General features: G+C 37.7%; 1 protein-coding gene across 1 annotated transcript in view; it reads left to right on the plus strand.

The window, feature by feature from the left end:
• The first annotated feature begins 1,160 nt into the window (after nt 1-1,160).
• LOC111512557 (retinol-binding protein pinta) overlaps nt 1,161-27,635 on the plus strand; it is a 36,397-nt gene continuing 9,922 nt past the window's right edge. Inside the window, exons 1-3 of the mRNA XM_023168698.2 lie at nt 1,161-1,316; nt 11,981-12,180; nt 19,312-19,471. Of these exons, the coding sequence (XP_023024466.1) occupies nt 12,030-12,180; nt 19,312-19,471 (311 nt within the window). The 5' untranslated portion in view covers nt 1,161-1,316; nt 11,981-12,029. The remainder of the gene's footprint in view (nt 1,317-11,980; nt 12,181-19,311; nt 19,472-27,635) is intronic.

Below are 27,635 nucleotides of genomic sequence, written 5' to 3' on the forward strand. Positions count from 1 at the left end.
GAGGTCATTGGCAGATTAAGATCTTCAGATGATGTGGTGCTGTATGTTTCAACGGGTTTTTCTGCAGTTGAAAAAGCAAATTCGCTCCTGGAATTAACCAAGTCACCCCGGAGCGGCGATACATTTATTTTGTTTCATAATTTTACAAATGTGATATTTTGGATGTTTTGTACTATTTCCGAAAGACGAAGTTCAAATATTTCAATATGATATTTCCTTCCGTTTTCATAGAATTCCAACCAGAAAAACTTCTTACATAAACATTTACTAAGAAGGGCCAATCAACCAGCTTCAAAAATCTCCCATATTTTCAACCATCTCGATTATATTCGTTTGGTAGACGTTTTTCATATAAACAAACAAAACGAACAGTGTGATAATTCTCACAAGGTTACAGTAGGTCGAACGTAATCTCAATAGTCTGCAACACAAGTATTTATGTCAATATGATATGAGTAGTTGGACTAATGGTTTCTAGGAAATGAAACAGGGATGGAGTTTTTCATTCTGTGAAACCATAAAGCAAATTTTTTCAATTAAATTTGTGAATAATCCGATTAGGACGAATGGAATATAAAATAACCAATCTTGTTTAAATTGGAAGGAGTATATTTTTAGGAGAGGTTCTGCACTTTGAAGTCCTTTCTTTGTATTTAGAACTTCGTTTCAAAGTGGAATTTCGATTGATTATTAATGATAATTTCTAAAGAAGCAACAAACCGATTCAACTGTGCTCAAATATATACACTCATTAATTTTTCTGGACCAAATAATTGCGCTTTCATCTAGAATAAAAATATATTCATCAAATGATTCTCTGTCCATCTGATTTGTACGAAAGTGGAAAAGGGATACATATTTGAATCATTGTTTTTTTTTTTGAAAATTTGCGACTCTGAACTTCGAAATTTTGACTTTGATCTCGACTTTTAACTCTACATGTAATCTCAAAATTTCGATTTCAAACTCGACATAATGGAATTCCGACTTCATTGTCGAAATTTTGACTTGAAACTCGAGATTTCGAAATTGAAATCGAAATTTTCAGTTCCGAAAAAGTAATTTTCGAGAAAAATAAAACCGGATGACAGATAAAAATATGTGGCTCTTCTGTGCTTCCGTGAAATACAGATCCATTACAGAAAATAAAATGGATCTGACCCCAGTACTGTTAGTCGTTTTACTACCAAACTGGGTTGTTATTGAGGCCTGATGCCGATCATGAAAATAAATGTTGATGTAAAACAAGTTATCAATTTGTTCGCAGCAGTCGTTAATGTGAATTTCTTTCGACTGGTTCTTCGTTGCAGTCACAGGTGAGTAGCATGTTTGTCCCAATTATTGCAAAATTGATATTGATAGAGATAAATAATTGAGATTGATGAAATTGTTGAGAACAACAACAAAAGTATTTTTGTGTTATTTTGATTCCTGTATTTCTGAAATAATAATTTGAATAATTATTTTTTCTGTTGAACCATTTAAATATACGAGTACTTGAATTTTCATCTACTTATTAATAGAATTTTAGGGATTAGCCTGAACCTTTTGGTCTGTTGTTTTTCAAAATCTGTGGTTCATTCATTGTAAAGTCAAGATATGCACTCTCCTGATCTCAGTTGATTTTACGAAAAAAATATCACCAAAATGAAAAACACTGTTCCGAACAGAACTCTAGTCAATTACTGTCTGACACCACATCTTTCAGAATTTACTTACTAATTTCTAACAATATTTCAAAGTTTTCATTAGGAAAAAAATGCATCTACCGGGTTGATTATAAGCGAACTATGAGTACTTTGATTACATTATTACTTATCAATCTTTTTGGTCTGTCTTCAATTCTATCAGGAATTTTATCATGTGCTAAAGAAAACAGTTTGGGCCTGGGATGGTTTCGCTTTGAAGTCTCAATTTTCTTTTGAGTTCTCACTCCATTTTGTGAAACAGCAACATGAAAAATTTCAAAATGCTGAAAATGAAATGGAATTATTTTTTAGAAGATGATTTTTTATTAGCTGGAGAAATTTGCGATTTCATTTCGTGAACTTTTTTTTAACTGAATTGAAGGGGTGATATTTTTAGGAGTGATAAATTTTTGGGATATAAAGTTTTTGGCTTTCTACTACTCCATCTTGATACAAAAAAAAAAAAGATGGGGGAATCTTCCAAAGAAAGGAAGGAAGTAACTCTATACGTGGATGTGTAGATCATGCAAAGAAGTAACTTTAAGACACACTGAAAGAAAGTTCTCCTGAAACAGCTACTTTCATATAAACATTGAATTACACGAAAGAAAAAAAATCTTTGAAAACAAATACTTCTATATGAACACTGAATCATACAGGAGATACTTTTCTCTATTCAGTTTGTATTTCAAACATTCGTTGTGGAATAAAAATCAGATATCATTCACATGAGTTCTACTTTGAATGTATGGTAACAAATTGCACTTACATGAAACACTGTCATCCTCACCGGTATACATCGATGTTTCGCCTAAAGACACTTGCCCCAAGGCTCTTCAGTACAAAATTAGATAACATTATAGAAAATACACACAACTCATTCTTGAATTACGATTTTTAATGTCACGGAATAAGCTTGATCTGCTTATGCCATGTATTGATTCACTTATTTTCAAATTGATTACTTCCTTGCTTTCTTTGGAAGATTCCCTCGTTTTTTTTTGTATCAAGATGGAGTAGTAGAAAGCCAAAAACTTTATTTTTAACATTTCAACATGTTTGATGCTTTGAATCGATTGCATGGACCGGCATACTGGGGTATAATATGAATTCGTATTATTAGAATAAGTATTTTAGTGGTGATTGATTGTATTTTTCGCCCTCCCACAAACAACAACCCTTAGAAATCGAAACTTGTGAGAGCTGAAGTTAAACGAAGTTTAACTTTCGAATCTGCGATTTCTAAAAGTAGATGAAGCCACTTCAAATATCATCAACAAATAGACTTGTAGCTTTTTTTCAAGGACAAAACACAAGCTCTATAGAAAAATCGTTAAGGCGCTCTCAGAGCGGTGCCTGTGCGAAAGTAGCGATTCAGACGTTCTCAGGAAGTTTATTCCACATAAACGCAGTTCTTCAGATGAAAGAGTTCTCAAACAGTGAAGTTTGAGGTGTACTGAATTGAACCTCAAAACGATGAGCAGCCACAGTCCGTCGCGTATTTCTGATATATACCGCTCTTGGTGGAATCAAATGTGCCAAGTCACTTGAACACCTCCCGTGAAAATATGTATAGAAGTGAGACAAATCTCCAACCTTTCTTCGATGTTGCCGGCTATCAAGGTTGCACGTGATGTTCACGTCTTCAATCAGAAGGATGACTCTCTTCTAGATGGAATCAAGCAACTTCAGGGTTATGTTTGGGGGCAGAGCTCCAAATATGAGAACAATACTCTGAAGAAGGTCTGATCTGAGCTTTATAAAGCATCAAAAGTTGCTGAGATGTGTATAGTTTTCTAGTTCAGAAGTGTGTTCCAAGCTTTTGAGAAGCAGCCTTTGCAATTCCAGCGACATGCTTGTGTTTAACCCCCAACAAACTCATCGAAGCAGAAAGCGGAATTTTCTGACCTGACATTATTATATCCGGTTTGGAGACATGTATCTTCTTGGAAAAAACCGATGCATGTGTTTTTGTGAAATTAAATTGAACCTGGTTACTTTCACCCCAATTCGCAATCACTTCTAGATCCTCATTGAGATATGCAACCTCCTGCTGCTGGTGAAGATGTTGTAGCATTCTACTACTATTTACTACTTTTTTAACATTTCAAAGATTACTTGAGGTTCAACAAAAAAAATCATGAGAAAAGTTATAGGTATCTCTATGAAGCCGAAAAGGTATGGAAAGCGAAATTATTGTTCAACTTTTCAAGAATGGAGAGCGCTCAGAAATGTTCAAACACAGTTCAGAGTAACGATAAAATTTTTGAATGCAATGTCGATTGCCTATTCAACGTGATTTCCATTGAATCTTTCTTTTATAAATAATGAATCAAAATCATCAGTTTAATTTTTATTCACGAAAAATATTCCAGTTATAAATACAGTCAGAATTTTGTTTTTTATTTATGATAACAATTCCAAGATAAAGATGTCAATCAGTGATTGACAGAAATCGAATTAGTTAAACAAAATCAGCTGTTAATACCTCAGTATATTTTGATTTGAAATGGCTTTTCTTGTCTATAGATATCAATTCCTCTTTTCCTTGTCCTGGTCATCGCTGGTGATTACGCCTCTGATCATATTCGTTTTTGAGTCGGATCTTTTCATATTCAAATTTCGTAAGTCCATATGCCAACTCTATCTCCCAGAGATGGCACCCTGATATTCGTCCCGCCGCTATCTGTGCAAATGCGAATAGTACGTAGATGACCACTAGGTCAGAGTTTAAGGCGAGTTCATGAAAACTGGATGCGAATGTGTTTTGGAAAAATCACGAGCCTTCAATAAATGATGTTCTGAACCGACAAGTTCCATTTGTCGATTTGAACACTCCTCCATAAGATATTCCTCTTGAAGTAGAATCATATAGGATGATTAAAACGCCTCTTGGTAGTTTTTCGTGTAATACCTGCTCTCTTGTTTTATTTCATAAGTGAAGTTGAAGTTGTGGAATCTCTACTTCTGAATTGTAATTAATAAAAGGTCTCTCGTTAATTTTTTTGAAGTTCTAAACCTCCTCCAGTGGGGTGAGTAGCAAGGATTTTATTTTTTCCTATTAATCATTCCCCGTAGGGTGTAGGAACGGTTACACACAGGATATCCGTGAATTGGAACTATTGATACTCGGTCATTTGCAATTCGTTCCTGCTGAGGATCCCTTGAGCTGTCGTTGTTCAGAAGGTAGGCGGAAATTAAACCCTAACCAGATTTTATGTTCTTCAGAGTCGCTTGTCCAGGAGTAACAGGCCAGATACATTATTTTAAAATATTTTTTTTTTAAATTTTATCAATAACCTTAAATTCATGAAATTATCAATTTATATGATTTGTGAGCTAACACACAGTACTGGGTGATCGCAAGGTGGAGATCTGTGCAAAAATTAAAAAATGGTATTGATCCCTTAGGATAAAATATTACTGGTATCTGTATTTCTAAACAAGAACTTTAATTATAGCCGATTATTTGGACTCAGAATAGTGATTGTTTGCTCCCTGTTATATTTTCAAGTTGCACAAGTGAATGCAATATTTTTTCAATTCATAATGTAGTTTGTCACCCTGGCAGGCCGAACTTTGAACCCTGATTATTGCATTTCGCCAGGTGGCGCCCATTACATAATTTTGTACTGTTCTCAGTCAGATGTACACTCAAATGCCTTCGACCTCAATTTTTGCTCACCAAGACGAACAGCTGCCGGAGCTGCACTTTATTTCCAACTGAGAGGAATAAACTTTGCAATGTGCCTCCGTAGCCAATGTCTTGGAATCCAAAGGAAATGACGAGACAAGTGTGCTGTCGTCAGCAAAGCAATATATTGGATTCTTGGTGTTTTTCAGTAAGTCGTTGATATACAATTAAAAGAGAATTGGAGACAATATGGATCCCTGGGGAACACCAGCGTTGATGGTGGAAGTATTCGAGAGATATCCATCGATGGCTACTTACAGGGAACGTTCTTTCAGAAAGCTGGAGTGCTATACACAGAAATGATCCAACAAGCCATAACCAGCAAACCAACATGCCACAAATCAAGGTGAAGAGCTGTTGATTCTCCATGTTTCTCGATTGCATTATCCCGAATTTAGGAGACATTCGGTAGAAAGTCGCCTGGCCGAAAGCCATATTGATGATCTCTCAAGATGTTGAAGCCTTCCAAATATGTCAGAATATGATGGTATACGACTTTCTCCATGATTTGTGATATCACTGATAGCAAAGCGACTGGTCTATAGTTATGTGGAAGATTTTTCTTGCCCTTTTTGGGAATAGACTGAACGCGAGGAATCTTCCAACAAAAAGGGAAAACCCCTTTCTTGTAAGACAGGTTGAAAAGTCTGCAAAATACTGATGCGAGTTAATTTGGACACCTTTCATGTACGATGACGGGCACTTCATCAGGGCCAGACGACTTGTTGATATTGAGCTGTTTCAAAATTCGCTTGACTAGAGGCTGTCGAAAAGTCATTTCCATATTGAATATTATCTTCATATCATATTACTTATAAGTCACCTGTTATATAATTGTTTCAGTTGACATAATGTTGTAAATCATTTCTTGAAAAAAATAACACCGTACTGTACAGTCAGTTATTAGTAAACAAACGATATAGAAGAAATTTTATTTGGTACGTGGACGAGGGTATTGTTTAATCAATCCATTTTGATCACCGAAAAAAAAATTATTCTATATATTTTTTCATGGATTGAGTAGAATGTCGCTTGTTTCATATTAAAACTCAATTGAAATTTACCTGAAGCTATCTCACAGGCATGAACCATCGGAAGAGAGGTGTATACTTTCTCCTTGTTGAGAATCCTTGGATCAGGTCAAGGAAATATCCAATAATCCTGATATACCCTGAGTTAATAATAAATCAATAATAAATCTGCCGCACTAAGGCAGAAATCTTAGCCGCACAGATGCAGAAGGCTGTCATTCTTGGCTCACTGCGTTTGCTCAGGGCACATGATTCTCGGACCCAATGATCACTTAAACCACGGTGTGGGGAGTGGTCATTGGTTGATTATGCTGGCGCGCACTCCCGAATGTATCGGGGCTTCTGGGGATAGGGCCTGACCAGCGCACACTACGGTGAAAAAAAAATCAAGGTATGTACTACATCAATTAAATGATAAAATAGAACCTTGACTTTTGAATAACCTTGTTTATACGTATGTGAAGAAGTACTCCTAACAGTAACTACATAGATTTCGGAATTCACGTATGTAGCAAAGAAAACAAATTATTCTCGAGGTTTCAGATGACAGAATAATTGAAATATATGCAAATTATTATGATTTGTTATCTTTCGACGAAGCGGACAATTACAAAAAGTAGATATATTTTTTTAAACGAAGTATTTTGCAGTAATTTGTTGAATTTTGATGCAGCGTCAGGCTTCATGAGAGTCCCTAGTCGATGGGTTCTCCGGGCAAATTAAAACAATTGCTTTGATGTGGTAGCGATTGATCAAGGTTTTTTTTAATGTAAAAACTGTTGCATACGCGATGAAATCACTGCAACTTGTTCAATATTTGCGTTAGAAAAAAGGAATTTGCGTTAGAAAACTGATGGGTCGGTATGCTACCTGTACTGAAAACTCTTGGGCTACCACATAAATAGCGCTAGTCTCATTGTTTTCATGCTTTTCTAGTTAGTACTAACCGTTAAAAGAAAGCTGTTGGAATTTCATGATAGATAGATAGATAGATAGATAGATAGTGTATTAACCCGCGTTATGTGAAAACAATTACATTTGTAGCAAGTCAAAACATCAACATTTCATCCATAGGAACATATAAACAACCAACAAACATTTTGAATAGGTTATTAATAAAATTACAAAAAAAAACTATCACCAGTGGTGACACAAATAAATATGAGAGATACAAACATGATGTAGATAATATGGTAATTGAAATTGAAAAAAAAATGGTATAGTATTTCCAATACCACTTGGAACAGCACAGAGAAGGAATTCCCGCCTCGACATAGGCGTTGGCATATTATTTTTCAGTGGTAGTTTTTCAGTTACTTGTTCTTACAGTCATGGCAATTGATCACCCCATGAAAAAGTTATCTCAACTGAATTTTTCCACCATGGGTTGTTATGAAAAAATTTGAAATTTAAGGTAGTCGATTTCCGAGTAGAAAACTCTAAAATACAATGAAAACACAAATAATCACACCGAATTCTCGTCAAACATATATTCACAAAATAATAGAAGCCAACAAAATTGCTAGAAGAATCAAAATTCTTCTTCGCTATATTCGCTACTCGCCTTATATCATCAAGCACCACAGCATTCAAAGTCGGTGACTGATAGCATTTCGGCAAGCTTTTTTTCATTGTGGCCCAAACCATTTCAATTAGATTGAACACACAATAGTATGGAGGCAAACGTAAGAGAATATGACCACGTTGTTTCACGCATCGAATCGATAATATATTCTTTTTTGAAACTTCGTTGTTTTATGGTCGCCAGTAATAACTTTTTCGTTGGAATCTTTTCGGGTATTTCCATGTTATGATTTCGCATGAAATCAACAATATCTGCTTTTTGTGTTATTGTTTGGTATTGTAGTCAATAATCGAGAATGATACGAAGCATTATTCATAACAATAACCGAGTTTGGAGGAATATTTGGGAGAAGCTGCTCACTGTACCAGGTTTCGAATACAGCCGCAGTCATATCTTCGTGGTAATCAGCAGACAAATTTTTCATGTTTTTGGCCTACAGAAGCAAAGCGTTAAGTACGAAACCACCTTTACTCCTTGAAAAAAGTGTGTTCAAAGTACAATACTTTGTTTCATCTACCCAGTCATATTTGACAACATCATGGGTGTCAAACCAAGTTTCGTCGACGTAGATTATATGTCTGCTGGATTCTCGGTACCTCACCTAACCCCACGAACCCACGGCACTGATGATAAATATTAGGAATCGGACAAAAAATTAGTATTCAGCCAGTCCAGCTAGCCGAGCCTAGGGGCTACAGGCATGAAATGTTCATAACTGTACTTTTTTTTTATTGCCGTTCCAATTGGGAATGGATAGACTATAATTAACATGATTGAGGCAAAAAAAAGGTTTGATCTACAAAACTGAAAATAATATTACAAAAAAATTCTCAATTATAAACTTGAGAGGTGAGACGGTGATGCTAACGATGAAGAGTCGCTCCTTTCGTTCACATTTCGATTGAATCTACGTTGAAATGTAAAAATTCAAGAAAAGGATTTAAAACATTTCAGGAATTTCGAAACTCAACTTTATTTAAATGACCTTTTTTCTAGTTTGAATTCATGACAAATCACCAAACTAATCTTTGATATTTTACCCGTTCCATTCCAAATACTCGTCGAGTCTTCATAGAAATTCTGTATCTATTCAACGAGAACGACCTTTAACAAGGCAAAACTTACACAACTCGAAGAGGACTGGGATATATATCAAGCCAACCTCAGTTGGCTCAGTTGGCAAAAAAGTCTGCAGACACAAACAAAAATAAACTTGTGAGGCAGTCGAAGACTTCCCACTTCTCCTGACGAGGGAAAATGGCGACAAATTCGCCAACTTTCAAGAGAGTGCTGAAATTCTTATGGAAACTCACTTACCAGCATCTGTCTTTCCTCGAACGACGAACTGGACGGAAGTACCAACAACACCCTCATAAGACTGGCATTCTGCTAGTGCAGTAATTGATGAGGACAAGATAGGATGGGCCATATCGGGCTTTTCCCCTTTCGAGTCACCAGGACCACCCCTATTTCAATAGGGATTAGATATTCTTATGCCGCACCTGGTTGTCATATTCAGAGCTCTGAGGTATATCCCCAGTAAGTGGAGAGAAGTACTAGTAGTACTCATACCCAAACCTGGTAGGATGGACTACACATTACAAGAGGCATTCCGACCAATTAGTCTCACATCGTCCTTTCAAAAACTATGAAGAGGCTATGTGAGCGGTACATGAGAGATTAAGTACTAGTTCACAACCAACTTTAAACAAATCAGCATGCATATACTCCAGGTAGGTCTACTGATTCGGCCCTTCACGGCAGAATCGAAAGATCATTGGACAACAAACAATTCAATCTGGGTATATTCATAGATATCGAGGGAGCGTTCGATAAAACAACCTTTACAACAATTACCCAGCAACTACTCTCCAGGAATGTACCTCTGGTAGTAGAAGAATAGATACTCAAAATGCTCTCTAGTAGAGCATTAAGTATCAATGTAGAAGACATCACAGTGAGAGGACTGGTCATGAGGGAATGTCCACAGGTAAGGGTCACATCACCTCGTCTTTGGAATGTAGTTCTGGATACCCTGATTAATCACCTCAACAATAATGGATTCTACACAATTGAATATGCAGAGTACAAGGTTATCATGCAGACTGGCAAATTTGTGAACACACTATGCGATAGAGCACAAGATGGACTCAAATTTACAGGCACATGGTGTAAAGAACACTTACTGTCGATCATTCCCAAGAAGACTGAAATGGTCTTTTTCACCAGGAAAAGAAGTTTATCGGGCTCAAAACCTCGCGAAATCTTCGAAAGCAAACTGAACTTCTCTGCAGAGGAGAAATACCTTGGTACTATCCTCGACAGGAAGCTTACATGGAAGTCTCACCTACCGAGTAGAGCAAAAAGAGCATATGTGGCCTCACGTCGAAGGACAGTGGGACGCGCATGGGGTCTTTCACTTCGTGTGGTCACCTGGCTCTACACTGTTAACGTACGGAGCCATTTCATAGGGACCGAAAATTCTACAAGTTACGGCCATCCAAAAATTATATCAACTACAGTGATTGGCTTGTTTGAACATCACAGGAACAATGAGAACAACACCAACCACGGCAATGAAATTAATTACTGGTCTGACCCCTCTGGACCTGTACATTAAGAAGGTTGTGTTAATGGGCCATATTAAGATTGCGCACGGCTGGTGTAAACCTCGAAAAAGGAATGGGTCAATTGGGGCTGAGCCTATCGCAGGAAACGCTCACTGCGCAATCTCTGCTGCCGGCAACCAGTGATGCAATTGAACCCAGAACACAGATTCAGATGCTACAAATGCAATATGCATATATACTGACGGCTCAAAAACCAAAGAAGGCTCAGGATGTGGAGTATACTCCAGATCACTAAGCCTAAAGATTGAGTGAGGAATAGGAAAAAATACCACGTAGTAACGGCTACATCTATCAATTTATTGAACAGACAGCATGTTACCTCAGAGTTAGTATTAGAGTGCCACCAAAGCCAAAGCCAAAGCCTCGGTAGATAATAACATCATCGAGAGGTGGATTGAAAGGCACGACAGGAGTAAAGGTAATCGCATTGCCGATTCTTCAGCCAAAGAAGGGGCAGGACTAAAAATTTCAGGACCTAGTAGCACCTACGGCCTGATGACTTCGACAATTGCGAAACTAGGCAAACGGTACACCCATGCTCAATCCCTGAAGAGATGGGATGAAATCAAAGGGTGCAATCTTGCCAGGATCACCCTGGGCGACCCTGGGAAACTGGGGCCGAAAAATATCTGCCGATGACCAGGAAAAATCTACGCTCAACAGTATGATTTTTGACTAGCTACTGTCAACTTAGGAAACACCTCCATAATATGGGGCTAGTGGACACACTTCTATGCAGGATGTGTGAACAGGAATATGAAACTGTCAGGCATGTCCTAAGTCAATGTCCAGATTTTTCGTCAATGAAAGAGTGTGTGTTTGGCGAGTCTTGGCCTACACCTGCCTATATGAAGAAGATGTCTCCTAGTGACCTGTTCACCTTCCTGGAAAGGACAGGATGGATGATGACCTAGGAGGACAACTCCTCGGGAAGATGTACAATAGGTCACATGTGGCCTAAGTGCTGTAGGCCTACATTCACCCTGCCTTCTCTAGAGATACAAATAGAAAACCTGAGAAATATTCGAATTTGATCAAATACATTCTGTTTTGACCATCCGTTCAGTAGGTACACATATTTTGAGCGATATAAGAGAATGAAAATTCAATTTCAGAAACTTAATTTTGGTAATCCAGTGTATTTTTCAGAAAAGTTCCACAATTTTTTTTGTAATCATCCATTCATCATGCACTTAATGTTTTCTTCCTCCTATATTTATATCAATTTCTTTCCAATATAAAATTGATTGGATTTTATTACAGGTATTTTCAATCATAAATAACTATATAATAATTTATCTTGTAATGTGAAGGTTTATTGGTGTGTTGACCTCTTTATGAACATTTTTCAGTAAATATCTTTGTGACACCGTTTCGACTTGATCACGACTTGTATTCAGTATGGAGGAGAAAAAACAATATTTTGAAAATATATCTCGAGTACTTGAACGAGGTTTGAAGGTGAACAATAAAACTGAAGAGGATTTGAAAGAAAATATTATGATAGTGAAAAAATGGGTGGAAACACAACCACACCTACCAGAAATGCCAGGTGAGTAGAATCATTACTACTTTTGAAATAATCATATTATACCCACAACATTGATTTCATAATAAACTAGCGACTCGTTCCGCTTGGTATGAATAGCATACCATAAATGCCTACATGTTTTGATCACTTCAAGGGCTTGCTTTGAATACATGATGGCTGGGAGTTTCGCCCTCTAGAAAACTATAGAATAATCGAGAGTATTTGAAAGTTTTCCATGAATTTTCTGATCATCTTAGAACATTCTGGAACATTTTGAAATGTAGTGTAATTTTCGGAAATAGTCTGAATTATCAAAGGAGTTATATGGTGTGATAGCTCTCTATCTTCGATCCGTGAAAATAGTTTCTATTTTAACTGGAAAGGTGTGCTTTTGGAGACAAAGGTGCGAGTTGTTTCGGCCGTTAGATAGTTCTAGAGAACTCCAGAATATTTTAGTGTTCGATAGCATTTCACTATTCACTTTCCAGAATATTCTGGAACATCGTAGAATGTTGTGGAATGTTTGGTATTGATTTGGAACATTTTGTAAACATTCCTTTATATCCAAGATCATCATGGAATGATCTAGTAAGTTGTGGTAGCTCTCCATTCCCCATCCATGAGAAAAAGTTTCCTTTCTAACTGAAAGGCGTGTTTTCAAAAATATGAGCACAGGAAGTTTTAACATTTAGAAAATTTTAGAAAAGTTCAGAAAACTCGGGAGTGATCGAGATACTTTCATCAAATTCTCGGATGTTTTCGAATAGTCTAGGATATTCAGGAACATTTGGAATACCTCAGGTCATTGTGGAAGATTCCAGAATGGTTTAGAATGCTGTGGATCTTTCTGGAATCCTTGGTAGAGTTGTATGAAGCAAGATCGGTCAATCTGCTAGAATTTGAAGTTAATCCTTTCATTTTAACTACCACATAATCTCTCATCAACTCACCAAGCGAAGCCAGATACCCCAGTTATCAACTGATGAAAATGATGATGAATGAAGTTCATTCAGTCAAAAGTATGTGAAAGCGATATTAACACAGGAAAGATGCGGAAATGACGAAATATTCTCCGCCTGACGTCCGTTTTTTGTCAATCGGCGCTAAGGTAACTAGTATTTATTTGATGAGAATTTATATTGTATCCGTCTAATAGAAGCTTTCCATGAACACTCTAGGTCAACATTATGTGTCAGCAGCTATCTTCGAAAGATTAAGATGTGTCATCGTGAAGTTTTTTGTAAAGTTAGGGTAAAGCGTACAACCATTGGCCACTTAAGGCCTGTCTCGTAGTTTATATGTTTTAATCAAATAAATATGGACATTATGAAGGATACTGTTGTCAAACAATCATTCTGAAGAATATAAGTAGGAGAAGAGTGAACCAAATAGTGCCCTACTTCCATTTGAACCCAGAGTTTTATATAACTTTCCAAGAATGCAAAATCCACAGTCATTGGCCGTTTCATTACTGTTATTGGCCATTAGATTTACAGTGATTGGCATATCCGAATAAAATGAAACTCCAGGTTCTCAAATCCCACCAGGACTTCAATTTATTCAACTGATATATTATAATAATGATTTCAAGAAATATTTGGTTTGGCTGAGCAGGTTTTACAATAATAAATTTGTGAACGGGATGTATCAATTGATGGAGTCAGTCTAATAATGCTCCTATTATGGCAGGTTCTTTCACATCCAAAGCATTTGATTCCTTCTGATATTAAGCTAATCTTGTTCGTACAGATAAAGCGGATTTTGCCAAGAGCAATCTGATTATATTGGAAAAAGGTAATTTTTCCTGATTGTTTTCAGTAGAATTATTGCTCTGGTCGTCACCGAATACTTTTCCCACGTGTTTTTCTCGAGCAATTGTGACACATGATAAAATATTTACTCGGCTGTTGCTTGAGGAATGTTGCTCCGATGAATCATCTGAAGAAATTTCAGTTTGAATTTCTGCCAGTTGCAAATCAATTTTCATTTTTTTTCTCATCATGTTTACCTTTGGCTGTATTTGGCTCATTTGATTGTTTTCTCTTCATTGTCTTCTTTTTCTCTAACTTCTTCTTTTCGTTTTTAGCTTTTCTCAAACATCTTTCTATTTTTCTATTCTCCTTTCTTTTCTTCCTTTTTCTTAGCGTCCAGTTTTTCCGTTTGAATGTTTTCCATTGTGCTCGTTAGAACAAATGGTAATCTTTCACTATTTTTCTCACCCTTTCTTACCGGGGTTTTAGGCCATATCACATGATCGTGAAGACTGGAATTCATTCGGATTGATTCCTCTTTCGTCGTGATTCTCTTGTAATGTTTTTGCAATGACGGAAGTGTCGGATTCTTCATTTTTATTCTGCCCATCTAGTTCTATGGTATTTTCCATTGACTGCTTATCAAATCCACAATTTGTGACACTAACTGTTTCGCATGATATTTTAATCATGTTTTCATTCATACGATCTCCAAACTCATTTCTTTCATCAAGATCCGTGCCAGTATGATTTCTTTCCTCTAACGAGTCTTTGACCTCATATGTCACGGTAGGTACATGATCCTCGGTATTCACAGATGGTGAAATATCATTTGCCAAAATGAAAAACTGAAGCTATGTCAATCACTACCCGGTGGCCGATGACTGTCTGCTTTACCCTATATGTACTTGGTGAATCATTCCGAACAGATTGAGCAGCGTTTTCAAGAAGAGCACGCACCACCGGCACCGCTCCAACTATTACAGATATCATTTATAAAATTCAACCAATTCACAATAATAATGATAAATCATACACATAAACTTTCTGTATGTCCACACCGTCTATCGAAAAAAAAACAGTATATAAATCCATCCAGACAGTCAGACACAGCGGAAGACTGGAATTCATCATATGTTTTGATTTCAAAATTGCTCAATAATGCTTAGTGGATGAACTGAGAGCAACTCATTCAGATTCAATAGAATGTAGTATATTTAGTTATGAATAATGTGTTTGCATGTATTCTTTTTTATAATCAATATGATACGTAATCCGTTTACAGTATTATGTGCATTCGGTTCAATTTCTGTAAGAATCGATTATTCAGTGTGAAGTGAAGAATCAATCAAGAGCAATGTGTCTTCACGATATGGAATAGCACAAATAACCCAGATATGTCTATTGTAGAATATTTAGTACGGTCCTAACAAGTCTCGACATGCAGCGGTTTTTACGTGCACGAGAGCTATCAGTGTGGTGAATGCTTCAGTATACTTGTTACATTGTGGCTGGACGGAATACATTCAGTTTTGTTATGTGAAAGTGATAATTTTATTTTTTTGGAATACAGATATAAATAGAAATGGCTGAGTACGATGTCAACTTTGCAAGGTATGTACATTTCAAGCATAAGAAATCAGAATATATTTTACCAATTGCTGGTAATTAGAAGAAAATTGATAATTATATCATAAACCCTTTGTATATATTCATTATTCAGAAAACTGTTTTTGTTTGGGGTGGCATTTTGGGGATGTACTAAATATAGTACATTAGGAAAATATGTGTCTATCAATGTTAATTCATTTCAGAGGTTTTTCACTCAACGAAGCTCTAGCTATATTGGAAGATGATGCTGAATTAGCTGAAACAGTAGATGACATTTTCATTTTCCTCCCAGAAAATGCCAAGCCTGAAGTAACAGATGAAGATTCTGGGACGGAAGATATTTTTACAATTGATAATCTACCTGCATCTCACTTACAAGCACCAGCGGAGATTAGATTCCAAACGAAATATGATAGTATTGATTATTCATCAGAAGACGATGTTCCCTTGCCCGAATTACAAAAACGTTTGCGATTATCGGATAGAAGAAAAAAAAAGTCTTTGAAAAAAAGTACGAGTGGGTCCAAGAAGATTTACCTACATAAGAAACAAACTTCGAGCATTCGCATGATAAATAATTCAGAGAATCCAATGGAGCTTCTCTCGAAATTCTTCGATGAAGAAATAATCGAACTTTTCCTGAGTAGCAGTAATAATTATGCTCAACAAAAAAATCGAACACCTTATATGGAACATTCTGAATTCAAAGCTTTCATTGGAGTTTGCTTGCTTAGTGGATACGCCAAGGACGAGAATGTATTGAGAATGTGAGAAAGATGGACATAACGAGTTGGTTGCCGAATCAATTTCAAGGGACAGATTTGAATACATTTTCTCCAATTTACATGTGTCAAGTAATCAACAATTCGACCACCATGACAAATTTTCAAAAGTAAGGCTCCTATTCATTCTTCTGAATAAAAAGTTTATGGAAAACTCGATTGTCGAAGAAATGCACTCTATTGATGAAGCCATGGTACCTTATTATGGACGCCATGGCTGTAAACAACTCATTCACGGAAAACCAATAAGGTATGGCTTCAAATTATGGGTTGGAAGTACAAGACTTTGTTACTTGAATTGGTTAGAACCATACAAATATAAGTGAACGATATGCAGAGTTCGGAGTTGGCGCAGGAGTGGTATTGGAGTACGCACAAGCCCTGCGCAAGAAATGGACGAACAGAAAATTTCATTTCTTTTTCGACAACTTATTTACGTCTATTCCTCTAATTGAAGAGCTACCGAAAGAAAAATTTTTCGCAACTGGTACAGCAAGAGAGAACTGATTGGCAGGAAATACCCTCATAGACTTTAAAGTTCTGAAGAAAAAAAATAGAAGAAGCTATGACTATGAGAAAATTTAAAATCAGGATATAATCGCAGTAAAGTGGCATAACAACAGTATCGTAACTATTTGCTCGAATTTTTCAAGAGTCGAACCTCTGTATGTGGTCAAACGCTACTCGCAAAAGGAGAAGAAGAATATTCAAGTAAGTATAATCAGCTTTTATTCGCAGTTATGTATAATATATAGTTCATTTTTAGGTGGAGCAGCCACATGTTGGTAGTTATGTATAATAATATAATAATAATATATAATGATATATAGTTTATTTTTAGGTGGAGCAGCCACATGTTATAACTCTAATATGGGAGGAGTCGATCGCTCTGACCAGAATATCAGCTTATATCGCACATCTCTGAGAGGAAAAAAATGGTATATTCCTTTGCTTACCCACAGCATTGACATGTGCGTTCAGAATGCTTGGCAATTACATAAAAATCAGCTAAGCTACGACTTAGATCAGCTAAGAAGACGAATTGCCACAATATTACTGATTCAAAATGAAAAGCAAGCTACATACCAAAAAAGACATTTGAGTAGAACACAAGGTTACATACCAAAAAGGACATTCGAGTAGAACACAAGCTATTGATTTGCGTTACGACCGGTTAGACCATCTTGTTATTCCACAGCAAGTTACATACCAAAAAGGACATTCGAGTAGAACACAAGCTATTGATTTGCGTTACGATCGGTTAGACCATCTTGTTATTTCACAGCAAGCTACATACCAAAAAGGACATTCGAGTAGAACACAAGGTATTGATTTGCGTTACGACCGGTTAGACTATCTTGTGATTCCACAGGCAAAAGAGACCCGATGTGGATACTGTCATGAGAAAACAACAACAAGATGTTTGAAATGTGACATTGGAGTACACGTGAAATGCAACGTAATATTTCATACAAAATAATATTTTTTCATAGTAATACATCCACCTAATGTACTATATTTATGTAGTACGGTCTTGATTTTGTATTTTTTATAAAATTAAAATTTTGAGAAAAATGTAATCCCTTTTTTGTCGCTAATAAGCTTCAATTTCTTTAAAATTACTTCTTGAAAATTTCAAATAATCCTATAGGCATATCTGGGATAACACTGTTCTATACTACAAACTACAACTACAGAACTACGAATCAAATGACAGAACTTTTAATATTTCATTAGGTTCAAACTAGACCTACTCTGATTCATCATCGATGTACTGATATTGAAACCAAGAAACTCTCTACTTCTTCATCTGAAATTGTATTCTCTTGTTGAATATCTTAAGAATCACTGAATGCGTTGGTGAAAATAAATAACTGATCACTAGAATTTCAGTAAGATTCAGGACCTATTCAAAATATTTTATTGAACGATAGTTTTCAAGCTTCTTCTTGAAATTCGACTGTTACCGATTTGTTTAGGTTTTGTTTTACTCACTGCTTGATACATTCTCACTGTTCCAAACATCTGGAGTTCACTATTCTCATGAATTGATATCTATAAACTTCTTGCCAATATCTTCTTTGGAAAGCATGTTAGAATCTGATATTTTCTCAATGCGAATTCACTGAGATCTCGAGTAGAATGAAAGAATCATGTTCTCTTATATTCCCATTTATTTGTAGAACTAGTTGTTTGCTTTCGTTGCTGCTTCAAATTAATTCCGAGACATGCCCCAACAATGACATCAGTGATGCAAAGTTCATTCTGATTTCAGAATGATATCACTTGTTTTTGCTTGAGAGTTGTTCGATTTGAAATTGATTGTTTTGTTTTTGATTATTTTACCTGTTCTTTTCTTGAACTTTTACCCTAACAGATTTTTTAATATATCTGCTTAATTTCATTCTTTCGTTCCCCATCGGGTTTCTCTTCATCTAGTTCTTGTTTTGAACTGATACACAGAAGGAGTTTCTATCGTCACTTTCTGTTATTTTTCTTCACTGCATTCTATGATTCACTATATTCTATAATTTCATAATGCCAACTCACGTCGTAAAAGTTGATTGCTTTGGCATTTACCTTCAAACTATGCTAAGATACAACAGTCTTCGAGATATCATATTATTTGACATCAAATGGCAATAATTGTCATAATCAACACAAAACCCGGCTCAAGTCTTTTTGGACTTCGTGACTGCATCAAAATCAGTAACTGACATGATTACTTGCAAGTTTTAGAGTTGGGTGAGTTGAGAAGATTTGTTCTCTACTGTGATGAATTCTTGAAATTCCTGGTTGTGATAATATCATTTTCCATGTATTAGTGGGGAAACGTATATTACATGCCAAAAGTAAGCATGCTTCGTAAGCATCATAATATTCACAGAAACGAAGCTGTCAAGTTCCACAAAAGCAAAAATTGAAATTTCTATATGTTGTAGTTCATAATATTAGCATTAGAAATCATTTTCACTTAGATATAGATAACAATAATAGTTATATTTCAGATGACCACATGATTACAAGTTTCCTGATAATGAACAAGTTCAGCGTTGAGAACGTTAAGCAAAAAATTGATATGTATTACACTATGAGATCTTTGTATCCAGATTATTTCGAAAACAAGCACCCTCTTTCTCCTTGCATGCAAGACACCATGGATAAAATGTGAGTTCTTGAAAATGTCATCTAGTCTCAAACGAATCCATTTTATTTCATTCACCAGTGTTCTCACTTCAATATCGACTAGTGTTTGTGAGTTTCATTGAATATTGTACTCTTCCGGATCTAGTCATTTCATACTCTGAGAAACGGTACTGTACTCTGTATCAATTTTACATATAAATTGAAAAAAAGGCTGGTCTCAAAAAAATTTTGAAGGATAGATGATTGAATTGGCCGATACTTGAAAAAATACGTGTATCGCCATACAATGACTTCTTCGGGCGTGTCTTTACTTACCCAAATCTGCATATTCAATACTTAATATATTTAATTTTACGATTTGAAGTACCAAGTACTCTACCTTCCTAGAACTGTATTTCAAGCGGAAATTTACGCTATTGAATTGTGTGCGGAGAGATTGGATAAATCTAACCTCACTCACAAGTCAATAAAAATATTCTCGTACAGTCAAGCGGCGTTGGAAACTCTTGGCTCCTACCGAGCAACGTCTGAATTGGTAGCAAATTGCCAAAAACGACTCTTCTCGATAGAAAGACTCAACATATTGTCTCTGGTCTGGATTCCTGGCCATACTGGCCTGGAAGGCAATGAAGCTGCTGACTCTCTTGCAAAGGAGGGTGCTGCAAGCGGCTTCACTGGACGAAGAACCTGTCATTACCATCACTTTGGGCTTTGCCAAACAAACACTGAACACCTGGATGGAAGATTTATGGACTTCTGGCAGAATCTTTCAGGATTGTTCCACTCCAAGACGTTTATTCACGAAGCTTGATTCCAAACAGTTGTTGGACTACAGTAGGGATGAACTGCGATATCTAACAGGCCTCCTTACAGGTCACTGTCATTTGATTCATCATATGCAGAGACTTGGACTATCGGAAGAATCAAATAAAAAATCAGAATGTTCTTTGATTATTCTCCATACAATTTCAAGGTATTTTTTTTTGTGGTGTTTATAATATATATATATATATATATATATATATATATATATATATATATATATATATATATATATATATATATATATATATATATATATATGTATATACAAATATACAAAATGTACACAAGGGTTTCTCCTATGGAGTGGGACAGTGGGAAGGATTGGGATGAGTAGTGAATGGGGTAGAGAGAGTGGCAGAAAAAGACCCCGATACATTTGCGCTCTCAAGAATTCCGCACGGAAGAGAAAAGCGCCTCCACACAGTCCCCCGATGGTGCAGCGGGAGACACCCCCGCTGGTGTTGGCGGCTGGCTCTCCACTCAAAAACGCCTTATATTAGCCTCATCTATAGTTTTCCGCTTCCTGCCGAGGCTTACGTAGAAGTTTCTGGAAAAAGTTCATTAAAAAAAATCAGGTAAGAGCATTTCTGCTATCATATCATCATGTGTGCGTGAATACTCTTATCCAATTTTTCTATGAACTAAGTGCGATCGCATTCGCGCCGATCACGGTACATCTCCAGTTCTTCATAGACTAGCCCGTTCTTACGGTGCTGTCCATGATAGCTTCTAACTGTCGTGACGTCCCTCGTCAGCGGGCTCTTCGGTAGAAAGAACTTGAAGAATTTCTGAGCCAGTCTCCTGATATGGTCGGTGACTGACTCCACTTCTGCCAGATCTAACAGATTGTTCAATGAAATGTATCTGTCACTGTTAGTGCAAATACGGAGCACCTTATTCTGCATTCTCTTGAGTCTCATTAAAGGGGACTTCTTGAGACTGCAGAACACAGGACTTGCGTACAACATAGCTGGTCTAATTATTTGTTTATAAATAAGCAATTTGTTGTCAACACTGAGCTTAGAGTTCCGTGCAATGAGCGGATACGTGCGTTTTATCGCCGCACCCGCTCGTTGGATCGCCATACTCAAGTGTTCCTGGAAGTTCAGGGGCTTGTCCAGGATTACTCCCAGATATCTCGCACTCTTCTGCTCGTCAATGCACTTATCCTTAACTCGCAACTTCCTGAAGATCTTCACATTCGTGAATTTCCTCGTGAAGTTCACGAGTTCAGTTTTATCGGGATTTATTTCGATTTTATTTTGTTCGAAATACGGCACGACTAGCCTATCGAGGTGGATCTGAAGCTGCTGCTTTGCCACCTCGTTCGAAAAAAGTGCGCGTAAATCGCGGTGTGATCTACGAAAATACCCACCTTCGTCCTCGAGAACATAGGGGAGTCATACGTATATAATGAATATAAGTGCGGTGACAAACAGGACACCTGCTTTGATTGAATAATTCGCAGATGTGGTTTGGTCCACTCTCACACGAAAAGTTCGGTTGCTCAAGTAGGATTCTAGAATCCTAATCACGAATAAAGGCATGCCTGGCGACCACATTTTGGCGACAAACCCTTCTATCCAAACTTTAGCGAAAGCTTTCTTGATATCTAACAGGACTTTACCTGTATTCTTCCCCTGGTTGAAGGACTCCCTCACCCCGTGAACAACCCGGACCAGTTGCGATGTCGTATTCTGACCTCGGCGGAACCCGAATTGCTCCTCGGAGATGAGTTTCATCCTTTCTTCCAGGCGTCTGCCTGTCTGGAGCTTTGTTTTTCCCCAGGCGCTTGAATGTCAAAATGATTTTTTCTACGTCTGTGATCCACTTTATCAATGTTTGCTCCGGTATAATTGGAGCCGGCCTATTTCTGACTTCATTAGCCAGTCTGGTTTTATTGGTGTGTTCTTCACAGACATCCGGTTCTACTCGGTGCACACTGGAAAAATATTCCCCGAACAACTGAGCCTTTTGATGGTCCGTCACCGCGTGCGCTTGCCCGATCTCTATAGTAGGAGTAGCCTCAGACCGATTGCTCAGTTTTTTGGCCATCCTCCACACAGAGTGGTCGTACACGTTCAGGCTCTCGAGTTTGTTCTTCCACTTCATATTGGTGAACTCATAAATTCGCGCAATAACTTCCGCAGCAAGTATCAGCATTTGATCCTTGCTGCGGAGGTCTCCTGTGCGCTGTCAATCTTTTCTGGCTCGATGTTTTTGCTTTATGAGCTCAACCACATCATGCGGAAGAATATCTCGTTCCCCTTTCACCTCTATCTTCCTGGTAGAGACGTCACGAGATTTTTGAATATTCTTTATGAGTTCTTTACAAACCTCGTTGATCCGTGATTTGCAAATGTTGTCTCTTATAGTTGTGAGGTTATTCCTGGTCGACCTAAACTCCGCCCAGTCCGTGCTCTTGTAGTCATATTTTATTTTTTTATTGTTGGGTATCTCCCTTTTAAGATCAAAGAGCACCGGACAATGGTCGGAGCTAAGCTCGTTCACGGTAACCAACATCCCCAAATCGCGGACGTTTTCATTCAATACCAGGTCGATAGTTGTGGGTGACGAACCATTCTAGGGGTAGTGGGTAGGCTCCTCCGGGAGTTCGTTATTGATATTGTTGTTCAGGGAATATTCGAACAGCGTGCTACCATTTGTATTCTGTTGATTGTGGCAGTTCCACTCACGCCTCCTGGCGTTGAGGTCTCCCACAACCAGCACTTCATTCCCAACATTAAGCAAATTGTCCAAATCATGCGGAGTGAAGTGTACACTTGGTTTGTTGTATACCGCAAACACCGTCAGCAAGCTTGATTCCAGCATGTTCAATGTTACTGCGTTGTTGCGGAATCTGCGTGTGTGCGATACCCCTCCTTACCAGTATAGCCACCCCACCGCCTCTCACAGCATCAGGACGGTCCTTCCGGATAGTGGTAAAACCCCGCAGTTTCAGTTTATGCTCCTGTCGTAGCTTTGTTTCAGATAGAAGCATTATGTCTACATTATGTTTATGAATGAAGTTAACAACACTGGGGTATTTGTTGCCAACTCCGTTCACATTCAACATACACGCCTTTATAGGCATTTACAAGCTGTAACTGTTGATATTATTCGCGAACGTCGCGAATGCATTCCTTTTTTTCAGGGGACTATCAGCCCCTGCCATCAATTTACAAAGGTCATTCGTCGCACGAATGACCTTTGATGATGACCCACTCTCCTGTTCTCCCTGCACAAGAGGGGGAGGGGGGAGGGAGTGGCTGGGATACCTGAGCTTGTCGAATCTTGCTCCTCGTTGCCCACGGATTTACCTTGGGCAGTGGCGCAGGCACAAGCCTGGGGACAGGGGTCTTCTTGGATGCCTGTGTTTCCAATTGCTTGGATTCGATCTCCTCCGCCTTCTCTTTGTAGACTTTACAGTCCCTAGAGTTGGCGGGGTGATCTCCACAATTTGCGCATTTAGCCGGTTCAGTTTTCGGCTTTTTACATTCAAAGGTTTCGTGTCCTTCTGCGCATTTCAGGCATCTCGGGGTCCTGTAACAATTGCTCGTCGCGTGGCCCCATAGCTGACACCTGTGACATTGCACCAGCTTTCTGGTATTTCGTTTGAGTTCCCATGTAATCCTCGTAAAAAGGACACATGGGACGTTTCTTTTTAAATAGTTGAGGGTAACATCTTTGTCTGTGACGACCATGTACAGTGGACGTCTATCCGTCCTTAATCTGTACAGAGTCGCCACGTTAACCTTTCTGAGTTTTCTCATTTCATTCTCAATTTCTTTCGGTTCCGGGGCAAAGTCCAACCCCCGAAGGACAAAAGCGTGTGTCTTGTCCTCCGGAAGCGTGTAGGTATGGAACTGAGTGTCCGCCTGTCTGATGGTGTTGACTAGAGAGTAGTGGACTTTCCTCGATTTCGTGTAAATAATAGTAGATCTCCCAGTGTATTTAACTGAGATGTCTTCCTCCAACTGTCCTTTTATAGCATTCATTGCCTTGTTTATGGGGATTATTCCCTGTACTACAATTGGCGAAAGACTTCTAGTATTTTTGTTCGGTTTTTTAACCTCATTGGGCCCTGGGGGATCTGTCTCCATTTCCGTGTCGCTGAGACTGTTGTATATGTTCGACAAGCATACAGTACCTCTTTTGGCATTTCTTTCCTACGCGCGGTCCTCTTGGGAGCTACAAACTCACCTGAAGGTCTTTCATGAGGGGGTAAGGAGGGAAATTCTTCTTTTTTATTTTTATTCTGGATTTTTCCCAAGCCTTCTAGTTTCTTGATTTCTTTTTCTACTTCGGTGATATATAGGTCCCTATAGTATCGGAAGACAGTGTGTGTCGCCTCTGTCTGGAAAATGATGGAACAGTAGAGCATGTACTTTGTGCCTGCCCCGCTGGGGACCGAATCAGGTCTTTAGAGTTCGGCAGAACCATACTTTTACCACCTGACCTGAAAGACCACTCACCATACAAACTAATCGGCTTCGTTAAGAAGCTGGGTTTATTTGGCCGAGTGTGAATAGGTGTGAGCCATAATGAACCCTTGCGGGTTGTGGTGAAGGGTCGAATAAATAGAACCACTCACTTCAGACCTACCTACCTACCAACATTCCAAGAACCTGCGTTTAACCTAGTCATTTGATGTTATATGTGTACCTGTGTTTGTGATGAATTAAATGACCTGAGCTTATGTATCAGTTTCCACATTTGAAAAGATATTCAGTAACGGGATCAATCAGTGAATTACCCGAATTCTGAAATCTATTTATTTTTAGTAATTGTAGAATATTGAGTTTCGAACTTTTTTTTAAACACAAGCACTTCAGGAAAATCCTTGAGGCGTTCTGAAAGCGGTGCCTGTGCGAAAGTAGAGATTCATTCATTTGGAAAAACGTTCTCAGGAAGTTCATTTCACCAAAACACAGTTCTCCAAATGAAATAGTTATTGAACAGTGGAGTTTGAGGTGTTCTGAGTTGAATCCCAAAACAATAAGTAGCCACAGTTTGTCGCGTATTTCTGTTATGTACCGCTCTTGGTGAAATCAAATGAACACCTTCCATGAAAGTATCTATAAAGGAGAGACAAATCTTCAACCTGTCTTCGATGTTCCAAACTATGAAGGTTTTAAGTAATGTTCGTGTCTCCAATCAGGCAGATGGTTCTTTTTTGGATGGAATCTAGTAGCTTCAGAGTATGCTCAAGGGCGGAGCTTCATACATGGGAACAATACTCCAAACAAGCCAAAAAAGTTTTTGTGAAGCAGCTTTTGCAATTCCAGTGACATAATTGTGCCAAGACATATTGGTGCCCTGACTTGTGGCTTGTAGGATTTATAAATGTTTGGAGATGAAATCCCTTTGTTAATACATCCGCAATAAAATTTCAAAAAAATTATATTTTTTCACAAGGATTTCTGAACAACTTTCTTCATCTAGCCGAACAACTGTATGTAAAATGATAATCCAGCCACATTTTAATTACTGTTCTTCTATTTTATATCTTTCACAAAAAAATTAAATTCAAATGTTACAAAAATTTCAGAAGAGAGGAATGCGAGTAATTTTACATTGCAACATATACACCCCAATGAAAACAATGCTCGCAGCTTTGAAATGGCAATCAGTAGATCAAAGACTGTATTATGTGGCCATATTGTTTATCTTTACAATCACAGAGAATATGTTTTCTGATTACTTCAATCAATTTGTTACATACAACAATGAACTCCATAACTGTAATACACGGTCCGTGTATTCTGCGTCTTCTGTGAAACTGAGTTATTAATTATAACTGGGATTTTTTCCCACAAAATGCTATGACCAAAATACAAATAGTCCATTCACATCATATAACACCGTCAGTAACATGCACAAATTCCGTTCAAGCTGAAGTTCCAAGAGCGTGATGGCCGTTGTTTCGTGAACTACACCATGCGAAAAACTTGATAGATTCAGTTCTTCACAGAACCATCTGATATGATTGTCACTTCAGAAAATCATAAATAATCTCTGATAATTATCGCATCCAGAATTCGCCCATATCAGCTTGCGCATACCGGACAATGGAATGGATGACTTGGATACTACAGTCCTTTCGAAGTCTCATTTCATATTTCTAAGAGGAATTGAGTACTATGCTCTGTTAATATACAGTGAGGACGTAAAAAGCCCTCCACCGGAGGGTGGAGGGCTTTTAAAGGGAGCTTAACTTTTGAACGGAACAAGCTATCGAGGTCGAGTAAAATTCAGGTAAAATTGTACAACTTTTACTACTTTCTGGCATAAAGATGATTGTGGTCACTTGACCTATAGTGTCCGACCGAAAGTTCGGTTTCGGTCGAGTTCCGGCAAAAAAACCGGTTTCGGTTTAGTTTCGGTTTCGGCGGCAAACCTGCCGAAACTACGACCAAAACCGAAACTGCATTCGGGAGTTCCCGCGCTGTGATGGGTCATGTTCGGCGCGTTGAATTTCATACAAATGACGAAGACCTTTGCCGCGTCGACTTGCCTAATCATGTCGTGACTTACTTTATGATTCACTTTGTTTATTACATAAATATTGAATACCTATTGTGATAGTAGGTAACAACTTAAATAAGTAATTTTATGTTTAATATTTTTGAAAAATCATCAATAATATTCCAAAGAAGGATTTACACCTACTCAAATAAAAACCTCACCTATTTTAAGTATTTTTAAGGTGCAATTAATATTTTTTTCTAAATAAGGGTTTGTTATGTTGATTATTATGTTGAAGACTCCATAACGTTGTGATTTAAAGATAAAACAATAAAGACTGACTAATAATTATAATAACGTTTTCTTTATTTTTTCCCCCAAAACATAATCCTTGTAAGGAAGTTTCGGTTTCGGCCGAAACTGAGACCGTTGTCAAAATTCGTTTTCGGTTTCGGTTTTGGTCGTAAAAACCAGTTTCGGTCGGACACTATATGACCTAGTTTCAAGAGGGCACCATCAATTTTTTTTTTAATGTAAAAGGGTTCACGTGGCTCCTGGTTTTGAAGGCCTTCCGAGTCTTAATGCAATATCGATGTGTTGAAATTTGCTTCAAATATGTCACAAATAAATTGGAAAAATAACTTTTAATAGCCACAAAATTGTGTGTGCTCGAAATTTTCACCGTTCAATACTTTTGGAATTCATTCCGAACGTTATTGAATGTTTCCGGGGTAATACTGTAACACACATCTGTTATTCGGTCTATAAGTTCCCGGAATGACTGTGGTTGCGTGACGTACACCTTGGATTTTATGTACCCCCATAAAAAAAGTCCAAAGGTGTTACATCAGGTGACCTAGCTGGCCATTCAATAGGGTCACGTTCGGCCTAT

The sequence above is a fragment of the Leptinotarsa decemlineata genome, unplaced genomic scaffold, assembly GCF_025532065.1.
Source record: "Leptinotarsa decemlineata unplaced genomic scaffold, Ldec_3_MD MMD2_tig00000505_RagTag_RagTag, whole genome shotgun sequence".
NCBI classification, from domain to species: Eukaryota; Metazoa; Arthropoda; class Insecta; order Coleoptera; family Chrysomelidae; genus Leptinotarsa; species Leptinotarsa decemlineata.